This window comes from Ammodytes marinus (genome assembly GCF_949987685.1).
Source record: "Ammodytes marinus genome assembly, chromosome: 15".
NCBI classification, from domain to species: domain Eukaryota; kingdom Metazoa; phylum Chordata; class Actinopteri; order Uranoscopiformes; family Ammodytidae; genus Ammodytes; species Ammodytes marinus.
The window spans coordinates 20013541-20026940 of record NC_137219.1 but is presented as its reverse complement, the minus strand read 5'-3'; the positions used below and the strand labels follow the sequence as shown (position 1 = coordinate 20026940).

The following is a 13400-nucleotide window of genomic DNA, read 5'->3' as shown; positions in this document are numbered from 1 at the left end:
CAGGAGACTCAAATTATTCCTGACGAATATGACTAAACTAACTTCACACAAAAGTTCTGGGTTTATTTAAATATGTTACACTCCTCAATGCATGGTGAGTTTGCCTGAACTGTCATTGGTTCCGCACTCACTTGGGGCCACCAATTTATTTTAAGTATATATCTGTCATTAGATTGTTGACTAAAATGGACAGATTTTAAATTTGTAAAATAAATAAATAAAAAAGAAACGCACAAAATAAAACGGATGAGTAAAGAAATGTATTGCTGTCGAGATGACCCTCAAACAGACATGTATTCCGGATTAGATTCACTGTTATAAATGGTCAGTCTCTCTCTCTGGGATCAGTTGGTACTTTTGACAATTGGGCTTTTTCCCCCAGCTGTCTTCTAAGAATGGCACACTTGTGAACTTTTGGACTTTCTTGGGCATTTTTTCCAACTTTCTGACCCTCTTGAGAATGTGTTCAACCTATTTCTTGGTGTTGCGTCGTCCTCATCTTCCTCCTTTTCGTCCCACACCGTCTCTCTCTCTCTCTCTCTCTCTCTCTCTCTCTCTCTTTCTCTCTCTCTCTCTCTCTCTCTCTCTCTCTCTCTCTCTCTCTCTCTCTCTCTCTCTCTCTCTCTCTCTCTCTCTCTCTCTCACACTCCCACTCACAGACAGTGCATGACCTCTCCGCTCCCCGGAGAACACTTGTGGGCTGCTAGTGTTCTGTCATTGGTCCTGTTCTAAAACTAAATAAGCTAAACTTTGAGATTTCATTTTTCGGCATTTGAAGGTGTAGTGAGCCACCCTCGAGAACGCTGGTTGTCAAAATGAAATGTCAAAATCAGTGAACATCTCCTTACAATTCGCTACCGGTCCATACTGTGTGTGTGCTGAAAAAATAAATTGGTGTTAATACACAGCCTAAACAGGCATGCGAAAAAAGGAGTAGCAAGCAGAAGCTAGCAACATACCCTTTTACAGAGCCTAGGCTGTGCATTAACACCAGATTGTTTGTTCAGCGCACACACTACTGATAGCGGATAATGAGGAGATATTCACTGATTTTGACTTAAGTGATTTTGACAATAAGCATTCTCCAGAATCTCTGACTCCTTACCTTTTTTAAGTAAAAAAAATAAAAGACCTGTAGTCCAATCATCAGAACACTATCTCCTTCAACGTCATACTTCCTTGGCTAACCTTCCTACTTAAGACATCCTGTGATGTGTGTAAGTAGGAAGAAGTCACGAAACCCCTTTTTGTGTGAGTTTTGAATCTCTGTCCTTCTCTGCTGAAGTTTCCTGAGGAGACAGAGGTGGACTTGTTGTCAGTCTCCATCGACGAGCCATGCCATCCATACCACGATCACCTTCACCTCCATTCTCCATCCTCCGTTGTCGACGGCCTGCCCTCGGCTTACAGTGCCCCGGTCACGCCCGCTGTCTTCTCACCCACACTTCCCTTCCAGCACGAGGACATGCGGCGCGACGAGCTCTCCTCCTCCTCCTCCGAAGACTCCGAAAAGGAAGACATATTCGAGCGTGAGAAGCCGCCAAGCTATCGGAGGCCTTTGTGAGTTTTGTTTTGTTTTGTTTTCGCCCACACCAGCGCTCTTGTCATGAGCATTAGATGAAAGGAGGCAGCGTTAAGCTCTTCTTTCAGGATTATTATTGTTGTCTGCTATAAACAAAGCTTGGCAATTTTCAGCGTTCGCTAAGCAATCCCTTTCAGCGTATATTATGCTCCCATTTATTGTGTTTTATGTATTTTTATAGATTGTATCTTATATATTTTAAATTGGGTTTTAAAGGTGGAGCCTATGATTCTGGAGAAAGCTTATTTTCAATAATTTTTTTGTCAAAATCAGTGAATATATTCTCATGATCCACACTACCTGTTCATATTGTTTGTGCGCTGAAAATTAATCCAGTGTTAATCCACAGCCTATGATCTGTAAACTGGTATCCAAACAAAGGGGACCCACAGAAGGTAGCAACCTACCTGTTTACAGAGCTTAGGCTGTGTATTAACACTGGATATTGTTTCAGCACACACAGAGTACGGACAGGTAGCGGATCGTGAGGAGATAGTCATTGATTTTGGCAAAAAGCGATTTTGACAGCAAAACTTCTCCAGAAGCGCTAACTCCACCTCTTCAGCCTGTACAGCACTTTGGCCAACTGAGGATCTTTTAAAATGTGCTATATAACTAAACGTTGACTTGATTTCTCCGCTCAGCCAACCCCCTCACAGGAAGCCTTCAGGGTTTTCCGCGGTGAGTCAGCTGTTCAGCGAGCGCTGGCCGAGCACGCCGGCCGGCCGGAGCTTCGGCGGGCCGGCCGTTGAGAGAAACATCGACTTTGAGCTGGACGTCCGCGTGGAGATAGACAGCGGGAAGTGTGTCCTTCACCCCACCACTCAGCAAGCAGAGCACGAGGACATCTCCCTCAGAAAGTGAGCTGGAAGGGGACACTTCTAGGGATGGGCACGAGTAGTTTTTTTTTAAGCATGGGCTGTAGTAACAAACTAAATAAGCAAGTCACCATTGCAAATAAATATGGCAGCAAATTAAAAATAAATAATACGATTTAAATTCATGTACTGTATAACCTAATAGATTCACCAAAGCAGCAAAGTAAGACTGCTTTGACATAACGCACAGCTTCTTGTATTTTGTTAAACTTTATAAAAAAATATTATTATAATTATTTAAAATAAACTCGTTCACCACCGGACTTCATTTGAAACGAGGACTGCTCTAGAAATCACTGACTCACACCCTCCATCTCTAAACAATTCTTGATTCCGATAACTTTCACAGAGGGAACCACATTTTTTATTTCGAGTCTGACTCACTTTTCCTGCCACGGATAATTTTTTGAAATGATGTCTGGTGTAAAGAGCCAAATCAAACATCAAACATCATGAAATGATTTGCAGAATCAAATTAGACACCACTGCTCGTCTCTGTGGAATCAGTAACTGTATACCGATTTAAAGAGAATAAGGCATGAGCACACCTCCTTGTAACATCTTCTCCCCGTGTGTGTGTGTGTGTGTGTGTGTGTGTGTGTGTGTGTGTGTGTGTGTGTGTGTGTGTGTGTGTGTGTGTGTGTGTGTGTGTGTGTGTGTGTGTGTGTGTGTGTGTGTGTGTGTGTGTGTGTGTGTGTGTGTGTGTGTGTGTGTGTGTGTGTGTGTGTGTGTTCTTTTTTGTTAGGAGCTGTGAGCGCAGTGTGAGGAGTCTGGACCAGGAGTCTCCCCCCAAGAAGAAGAAGCTGCAGCCCACGTACACCTCCACCACGCAGCTCCTGGCGGGGAAGAAATGTCCATCCTCCCTGCAGACCAAATCCAACGACATCGAGACCACGGTCTTCTACATTCCAGGAGTCGACGTTAAGGTCCGCCTCTCCCCCTCACCATCCACAATCCTCCCAAAGTTTCTACTCTTGTACAGTTTGTTCTTTTTGTGTTAAACTATTTATGTTAAGGGTACATGAATTCAATTGAATTCAAATTTCAATTATTTTTTTTTTACTTCACTATGTTTGTGGGCCCTTCAAATAAAGTGGTGACCTGGTCCATGTTATTCAAACCATATTAATACTGTATAACTCATTCATAATATTCCCAAACGTTCATCATTCAAAGTCAACAAAGTAAAGTTAGGGCCACAAGCATGATCAGGTCACGAAAAATTAATTTTTACTTAATCATGAAAATAGAGCTGCAACGATTAATAGTTTCAAGTCATTTTTTAATAAAAAAATTCCAAATTCTCTGATTTCAGCTTCTCAAATGTGAATATTTTCTGGTTTCTTTAATCCTATTATGACAGTAAACTGAAATATCTTGGTGTTTTGGATATAAAAATAAATTTGAGGAAGTCGACATGGGCTTTGGAAAATGTATCAACATTTTTCACCATTTTCTGACATTTTACGGACCAAAACACTAATCGATTAATAATCGATTAATCGAGAAAATAATCGACAGATTAATCGATTTATCAAAATAATCGTTAGTTGCAGCCCTACATGAAAACGAGACTTAGTAACAAAATACATGTGTATTGGTGTGACTGGTCAGTTAATTGGCCTTTCACTTAAACTGCAGACTTACCCATGAAGAAGACATGATCATCAGTAACGACTCAAATATCATGATGATTGAAATACCTTAACTGGTGCATTGATTAATGTATAGTTCCTGTGTTAGATCATGCATGTGATACCGATACTCCTTTGTGAATACTACAGTAATGAATGGTTCCATGTCCCTCCTTCAGTTGCACTACAACTCCAAGACGCTGAAGACGGAGTCGCCCAACGCCTCGCGGGGATCCTCTCTCCCTCGCACTCTCTCCAAAGAGTCCAAGCTGTATGGTATGAAAGATAGCGGCCCTCCCAATGCCGTCCAAAGCCAGACTAACTCGCTCCTACCTCCCCCGCCCCCACCTATTCCATCAGGTACTAAGCACCCCCCCCTCACATTCTTCATTGCATGCTCTTAGCACCATCTGTAGCCGCCGTCACTAGACAGTGGCACGTCTCTCAGCCTTCTCTCGATGATTTTGACATGCACATGTGGACCCAGCCAATCAAACGCATGCGATTTCATCCTTTTTCCTTAAAAGGCATGAATCCAGGGGGCGGCTTTCTGGTGAAAGTGGTGGTCCCATGCATATTGATGCGTGCCACAGAGGGACAGACAATTAAAATAAAATAAAATGGCGATATGGATCAAGTTCATTCAAAGTTTAGGAAAATAACTTTTTAAAAAGTGACTGTATTGTTCTGGCTTAAACTCCTGTGTGTCTTTGCAGCCAAAGGTAAGGGCAGTGGAGGGGTGAAGACGGCCAAGCTGTACGCCTGGGTGGCCCTCCAGACTCTGCCAGAAGAGATGGTCATCAGCCCCTGTCTGCTGGACTTCCTGGAGAAGGCTCTGGAGACCATTCCTATCACTCCAGTGGACAGGAATTACTCAGGTTTGTTTTGGGGCTTATCTGAACAGATCCTGTTCTTTGAGGTCTAGTGTCACCTTCTTGTGTGTGCTGCATTCATGGTAAAATCATGTATTGTTTATGTATTTGTGTTATCAGCTGTGGCTTCCCAGGAAGAGGACATGGGTCAGTTTGATTCAGAGCAGCTGGAGGAATCCACCACCTCCCTGGTTTCTTCCTCCACATCGGCCTACTCCTCCTTCCCCGTGGACGTGGTCGTCTACGTCCGAGTCCAGGTAATGACCACATCAACCTACTGTTTGTCCATTTCCATTAAACTTACTTCAGTCAAAAAAACAGAGGACACTATTTTCTTTTAAGAAATAAAAGTGAGTCTACTCCAGAGCATATCTATCTTTCTAATGTTTTTAAAAATTGCTGGTCAGTAAAACGTCGAGCTATTCAAAGATAATTGTATGTAAGCAGTGGAATGTTATGTGTGTTACTGTTATTTACCATACATTTGATTTATTATCTTCAGTCCCTGTTTGCTATCTAACAGCCTGTATCAGTCATATAGTTACACACCTTACACTGAATGTGAGAGAGTCCAAATGAAACATCATCATTGTTTGTGTTTGCAGCCCTCTCAGATCCGCTTCAGCTGCCTGCCCATGTCCAGGGTGGAGTGCATGCTCAAACTGCCCTCTCTAGACCTGGTCTTCTCTTCCAACCGTGGAGAACTGGAGACTCCGACCCCAGCCCACCCCACTGAGGCCTCTCAACCGCCCTCCTCCACTCCACCGGGTCAACATATCCCCAAAGTACCTCCCAGCAAAGGTCTGTATGGCGCTTTAATGTGCGCACACTCTAAACAAAATCTTACAAGTCTATCTATCAGCTGTCATTCTCAGCCACGTCTGAGCCCACGGTGATTTAATGTCGCCCACAGCGTGTTCTCATGCATTCATTACTTCTCTCTCCAGTGTGTCTTTTTTTTGCCCGTTAATGGGAGTCCTGCCTCCGGTCATATTTCTTATTTAGTAAAGGCATATTTACAGTGTATGTAAATGTACCATTACTATGCATGGGAGGCATTAACTATTTAACAGACAATTCATTTGGATCTCTAATTAGTTTGGTCTCCTCTGTTATGAAAAGGTGACATCATTTGTGTCATAAACTCTACTCAGGGGTGACTTCTGTGATTCAGTTCCTTCAGGTAATGGGTCCATTATAGTAGTCTCACGTGCGTAAACAACCACGAACAGAAGCGAAAAATTAAAACTAACTAAGCGACTTAAAGGTGGTCTGCTCTTAAGGTGGATCAGCAGTTAATTATTAAGTAAAATTAAATATATATTGTTACTTAACAGTATTAATGTGTGGCATGACTTACGTAAATACAGTACAGATTTAAGTAAATAAGTAAGACCTGTTTTTCTTAAATAAGTTGTTTATATTCTGATCATTAACATCTATAATACTATTAACAAGAAAGAGCGAGCTAATAAAATATAACTATTTTTATGGACACATTTTTATTTTTTTATTTTTACACATACATTGATAAAAAATATCGTCAATTATCGTGATGTGCAAAAAAAATCCCCCAAAATATCGTTAAAGGTATTTAATGCCTATTGTATGTTACCGCTTGTCTTACCTCCTGTCTGTGTGTGTGTGTGTGTGTGTGTGTGTGTGTGTGTGTGTGTGTGTGTGTGTGTGTGTGTGTGTGTGTTTCCATCCTCTGCTTCCTTCCAGCGTCTCCGTTGCTAGGCAGCCCTCTGGGCAGGACCCGCCACAGCAGCAGTCAGTCAGACCTGAGCGGCCCCCCCATCAACTCCTCAGGCCTCAGCTTCACCGCCTGCATGTCTGACTTCTCCCTCTACGTCTTCCACCCCTACGGCGCCGGCAAGCAGAAGTCTGCCGTCACAGGCCTGCCGCCGGGCCCAGGGCCTTTAGGTATGGAAAGGGACATGGGAAATGTAGTTTTTATTTCTCTTGTTGCAAAGTTTTATTTAATTCTCTAACTTTTTCTACAGTTTTAACTTGAAAGGGGTAGGGTAGGTGTGCGTGTTTTTGTGTGCTAGTGGTTGTCTGAATTTTCCTCGGGACCAATAAAGTATCTATCTATCTATCTATCTATCTATCTATCTATCTATCTATCTATCTATCTATCTATCTATCTATCTATCTATCTATCTATCTATCTATCTATCTATCTATCTATCTATCTATCTATCTATCTATCTATCTATCTATTGTGATATTTTAACATGCAAATAATATAGGGCTTCAGTTTATCATTGGAAATAAACAGTAGCTAATGTTGCTGCTTATTTTCCTCCTTTACTGTGGGTATGATTTCTGAAATATAAGTGTGATAGTGGAGATAACCATTCATTTAGGTGGAGTAAGTCATTCTGCAGAAAGCTTGTTGTCAAAATAACTTTTTGACAAAACCGGCAAATATTGATCTGCCACCTGTCCGTACTGTGTGTGCGCTGAAAAAAAAATCTGGTGTTTATACACATACTAGGCTCTGTAAACAGGTTTGTAATCAAAGTAGCTTGGACTGACCCAGCTTATTTAGCAACAATGCTCCCCATATAGGCCAAGCCACTGATCGGCTTATACTTTGGCTTTCATATGTATTTTACTTCAACACCTGTTTAAATATTGACCGGATTATTGTAACACTTGCTACAGTTTCTACTTAGAACACATGCTAACTGTACTCTCATAGCGATAAATCTTAGCCTTTATCGATAGCATTGTTGCTAGCTACGGTGGTCGGTCGGAGACACTTTGTTTACTGTTATCTCATGCCTCTTGTTACAAAATATATGTCCAACCAAGAGATTGAATTTGACATTTTGTGATTCCTGCTATTCTTATGGAAGGTACAGTCGATGAGGAGCCTTCTTCAGTGACTGGGAGGAAAGACTCTCTGAGTATCAACCTGGAGTTTGTGAAGGTCAGCCTGTCCAGGATGAGGCGCAGTGGAGGCCCCACCTTCATCGAGAGCTTCATACCAACCAAAGGAGGCAAGATGGACACCACCCTTATCAACATATCAGGTATGTCATCAGACCCAGAAAAAGACAGACAGAAATAAAACTATAGCTTGTCTTGTCTTTTCAGGATTCCGTTTCTTGCTTGAAGACTTGAAATGGATTTTTATAAGGGTTTGATTTTTAGTCAGGGGAAGTCAGGCAGTGTTAAAAAGAAATTACCAGGAAGTGAATATGTATTATTAAGAAAGAATGTGTGTTGTTATAGATTGCACACATCCTCATCAGGAGCAGGTAAAGGTGTCCGGGATCAACAGCTGGTAAATAGCAGGTGTGCCGTCCAATTGGTCAGGTGCATCACGTAGGCTGATGATGTCACAGGTCTAAACAACAACACCTGTCGGCACCAGATGCTCTCAACATCATGAAAAGTACACGTTTCTAAGAAGCTTTAAGACCACTGTGTAAGCGAGGTTAACATCTGTTGATGGCAAAAGCTTCTCTTTGAACTAGAATGTTCTGATGTTTCTCTTTTTTTCTGTGTTTTTGAAAATAGTCCATAGATCAAAAGTATTTTTCCACAAATTGTTCCCCAACTTTGCTCCGGTCTGATTCAACAGTGAGGTTTATAATATGAGTCAAATGTTACCATTGACTCCTTTCTATTAATGTTGGAATCAAGCAGCGTTCCGTTCTGCCTTCGTAATCGAAGATATTTGAAGTGATGTGCAACACAACTGAATAGAAATAGAAATAGAAATGCAAGATCTGTATGAGCTATATTACATAATTTGGCACTGTATTAGAGTTGTATCAGCAGCACTGTAAAACCTTTTGCCTTTGGTGGGTCTCTAATATGCGTGTATATATTTATTTAATTGTATAATGTATGTTCTCCCCTTAGCCGTGTGTGACATTGGCTCGGCTTCCTTCAAGTACGACATGAGACGGCTGAGTGAGATCCTGGCCTTCCCCAGAGCCTGGTACCGCCGCAGTATCGCCCGGCGCCTCTTCCTGGGTGACCAGACGATCAACATGCCAGGTGAATTATTGACTGCTCAGTGGCTTTGGTTTGGGTTAGGGTCGGGTAGTTGAGTGCTGCATAAATATGGTGTGTGTTTACCACGCTGTTTGGTATATAATATCCACCGGGACTTTAGTTCTTGTAAAGTGTCCGCTTTTACATCTACTACAAGTTCGTAAAATGGAGTGAAATATTTCATTCAACATGGTCTTCAACTAAAGCAAATAATATGGAAAATGAATTAAAAAAATTATTATGGCGTGCAGGATTACATACATGAGAAAATTAATGATTTCTCAAACACGTCCGTCTCCGTCTTATCTACTCATCTCTTCGGGGTTTTTCTTGTGTTCATTTTTGAATATCTTTGTGACCTTCCTTGAGCCAACATTGCGTCCCACTTGCTTCGTGTTGACATTTGAAATGCCATCCTTTAACTTTTACAATCTCGCGACCTTTTTTCCCCTCTGCCTCCAGCCTCTGGCCCCGCTACCCCCGACTCTGTGGAGAACGTAGCCCAGCACCTGTCCCCCGAATCCAGCCGCAAAGCCTACTGGAGGACCTGGGACGGCAGCACCGGCACCCACAACATGCCCCAGTCCCCCAACCTCTTCTCTGACCACTCTTCACCAAGCAACATGTCCCCCGGCCTGGGGCACCTCAAGTCCCCCGCGCCTGGACGCACCAGGAGCGTGTCCGACTCCTCTGCCCCAAGGAGAGGTAATTACAAAACAAAGCATGTTATTTCTAAATGGAGCTCTCGCAAAAATAGTCCTCGTAGTTACCAAGATACAGAATGTGATGTGAAAATGCCTTTAGTAGAACATCTGGGTGAGTGTTGAGGAAAGATACTGCAGGTGAATAGGGTACATGTTCTAACTTATATAGACTATGAACATGAAAGAAACCTTGCGAGTTGCTTACTTACATTACAGCGGTTGTGTTTTGTGTTCCTTTTTTCAGAAATGTTTGAATAAATATGCAAATGTGACAATATCTTAATTAATTATGCATACATTTGCGTCTCTTTTTTAAAAAAAAAATCTAGATAGTGGCTTATGCCAGAGTTAAAATCTTTATATCATTGTTATGACATATCAGTGTCCAAAGTTTTTACAGCACATATTTTAGATACAGACGTTTTTTTCATATAAATCAAAAATAATATGTACAGTTATAAAAACACATATTTGTCATGTTTTTGTTGAGATCTCTGGTTCAGGGTATTGAAAAAGACTAATATTGAAATAATGTCTGTTTTTAAAGATGGTCGTGTAGGAGAAATATACAGGAAATAAATGTACATTCTGATCCTTTTATGTATACTTGTATGAAAGAAGATGGATGTTATGGAAACAAAAAAGACCACTGATTTGATTTTAAGACCAAAACTCTCACAATCAAAAAAAATGATGTTTTCGTCTGCAGTGTCTCGCCTTGATACAGAAGTATAATTCAAAAAATGTACAAAACCAATGAATGAAAGTGAAAATTTGCCAAAAATGCCGTTATCATGTACAAGATGCTCATAATTGGTCTCCGGCTGCCTATTACCCAGCCTTCTCTCATTCCCGTCTAGACTCGGTGACAAAAACATCCACTCCATCCTTCGGTAAGAATGGCAAGGCGGCGGGTCCGCAGGGGTCGCCGTGGGAGACGCTGGTGGTGTTCGCCATCAACCTGAAACAGCTCAACGTCCAAATGAACATGAGCAACGTCATGGGAAACAACAGGTTGAGTGACCGCACTTTCTGCTCCTTTTCATTCCATGCCCATAACGTCAGAATTTAAAGATCTCCTATTATACTACTTTTCTGGTCTTCATTTTTTTATTAATGACTCCTCTATAGCAGCCTGGAAAGTATCACCACATAAAAAAACACTATGTAGATTGTACAACATGATAGTATTGTTTTACATGACTATAAAACATTACAACAATATTTATAGGTCAGAAAAGACCAAAAAGCATACTAGGTGCTCTTTAAACAAATGTGATTTTAAAGGAAAACTTTAATAATATTTTGTGGAAAGTTTAATACGAAACTACAGCCAGGAGATACTTGGCTTATATTAGCATGAGGACTGGTAATTGGGGTAACTAGCATCACTCTATCCAAAGGTCACCTTATTATTTTTGAGTGATTTATGTCACCCATGAAAGCTGCGAATGATAAAACCGTCACTATTTTTAGTGACTCCTGCTGTCACTGTCCTGGCGGGCAAAGATTTCCCTATCACATTGTATAGTTCTGCTTGAAAAACAATGTTTTATTCGGAAATAATCTGTGGGGAATGTTATCGACTAAGCTGGAAACATGTACGTGTGGTGTCCAAATGTGTCTCTGGGGTCGCTCTGCCCTTTTATCTCCTGCTGCACGGCCGTTTATAGTCTGGTATTGCAGCACGTCTGCTCTTTATCGCCCATTGTTATGGGCTCGGTTCATCTCTTACACACTGTTGTATTTTACTGGTCACCAGGATACACAGTCGCTACGACTTTTATCTGTACGGTCAAGGCTCTCTTGCTGAATTTGTGAAAAAAACAACACCTCCATAACTAAGGCAGTGCTTAGTATTTTATGAGCATCATTAAAGAAAAGAAAACAAACATCTAATGTAGACACCTTTTGAGCAACACATGCATGTCCTGCTTCTTCATCACCTAGTCAGGGGACACAGGGCTGTCTCGCTACAAATTAAATGATTTAGCTCTTGAGAATATTCATTTAACATCAATTTGTAGGAATAAAGAGTTTGTTTTCGTGTCATGTCACACAAGCCATCCCACACGTTATTACATTACCGATATAATAGAAGACAAACACACAATCATAATTCACTATTTGTAATATAATACATCCGGCTCCGGATAAGCAAATTACATAAAGTGACGTCTTTCTTTTAGCCCACGCCTTTTCAATAAAGTCGGCAATTACACATGTTCTATTTTCAAATGAACAGAAAATGTGCCCTGCATATAAGATACTTATTTTACATCGATTATGTCTCAAATCATGGTTAAATGGACAACACAAAATAGAGTGAATTTAGTTTTCAATTTTCATGGGGTAGTCTTTGTTTAAAAACAAGTTCAAAATATGTGCTAATTAATTTTAATTGAGATAATGACACACTGGCCAACGTAGCCTACTTAATGAAATGTGGGCCTAAAAAAAGTGACATGCTGAGTTGTCTTATCAGATCTAGTACTCCAGGCTGTGTTGTTTGCTCCTGGGAGAGGTTCTGCTATAAGAGGCATTATTCAGCAACAGCGTTTTGACAGTGTGTGTGTGTGTGTGTGTGTGTGTTTACAGCTGGACAACCAGTGGACTGAAGAGCCAGGGCCGACTGTCTGTGGGTAGCAACAGGGACCGGGAGATCAGCATGTCCGTGGGGCTCGGCCGCTCCAAACTGGACTCCAAGGGCGGGGTGGTGGGTGGCAACATAGACGTCAACACCCTGGAGATGGTCTGTGAGTAAACAACAAAAAGCATCAAGGAACTTACCCCCAGACATCTGCTGCTCTTCCACAACAACTCATTAGCAGCTCTTGTTTTCTAAGCCGAGTGTCAACGCTGGATGTGGTGGACCCTCAGCCCAGACAGTCCGTTAGCAGAGCTCTCCCAGAACACTGAGAGCTGTGCAGTGTAAAAATATAGAATTAAAAAGCGATATCGAAACTGTCGAAAGTTACAAATTACTTTGGCTGGATACCAAAGCGTACTGTAAGAGCCATGTGGCACACTTATCTAGAATACTAAAGGTCAAAATAGAGTTTTTGAAATCGAAACAGATCCTGTTGTTGTGCAGCTAGCCAAAATACCGCCGTACAATCTACAATTGTGTCTACTCTTGGTTTACGGTGACATTGTTCACCCTGAAACCTCTTGTCTCAGTGTATCACAGTGCACTGTGCTTCACCGCTAGCAATCCATTTCTCATCCATCTTATTATTTAAGTCAGGATGGTCCTCCTTAACTAACAGAAGGGAGCAGCACTGTGTGTTGTTTATTGATAAGGCTCTACTCCAAAAGCTGCCTTGTTAACTCTGCTCTATGCTCACATCAAAATATGGCAATTGTAATTCCAGGTCAGAGCCAAGACATTTTAACTTTGGCTTTACCTCCTGTTCACACTGAACTTAAGAGTAGGTTCAAATACTTTGCTGCATACAAATGGGATGAGCTACACAAATTTAATTGATTAAGTTACACTATCTTATCTCACTGAGAAAAGCTTGCCTTTATTTGATTATAATCACACGTGTTGTTTCTTTTTCTTAGTTTGTTATAATATGTTTTTCCATGACGTATTATCCACTGTTGCTTAATTGTATGCGTTTGTATCTTGTACTGTACCCAGGTCTCTCTTGAAAAAAGAGATCTCGATCCCTATGAGACCACCTGTTTAAACAAAATATTATATATTA

General features: G+C 41.3%; 1 protein-coding gene across 24 annotated transcripts in view; it reads left to right on the top strand.

Moving 5' to 3' along the window:
* kiaa1109 (KIAA1109) overlaps positions 1-13400 on the top strand; it is a 99921-nt gene that overhangs the window by 75616 nt on the left and 10905 nt on the right. For 7 of the 24 annotated variants that reach the window (XM_080042640.1, XM_080042635.1, XM_080042630.1 and 4 more), the window contains 13 exons: positions 1286-1560; positions 2227-2442; positions 3206-3386; positions 4274-4454; positions 4811-4972; positions 5087-5223; positions 5572-5767; positions 6692-6892; positions 7831-8010; positions 8849-8986; positions 9446-9688; positions 10527-10701; positions 12286-12443. In XM_080042640.1, coding sequence (XP_079898766.1) covers positions 1286-1560; positions 2227-2442; positions 3206-3386; positions 4274-4454; positions 4811-4972; positions 5087-5223; positions 5572-5767; positions 6692-6892; positions 7831-8010; positions 8849-8986; positions 9446-9688; positions 10527-10701; positions 12286-12443 — 2443 coding nt within the window. The remainder of the gene's footprint in view (positions 1-1285; positions 1561-2226; positions 2443-3205; positions 3387-4273; positions 4455-4810; positions 4973-5086; positions 5224-5571; positions 5768-6691; positions 6893-7830; positions 8011-8848; positions 8987-9445; positions 9689-10526; positions 10702-12285; positions 12444-13400) is intronic. The other 17 variants (XM_080042637.1, XM_080042636.1, XM_080042627.1 and 14 more) reach the window with 8 other exon arrangements.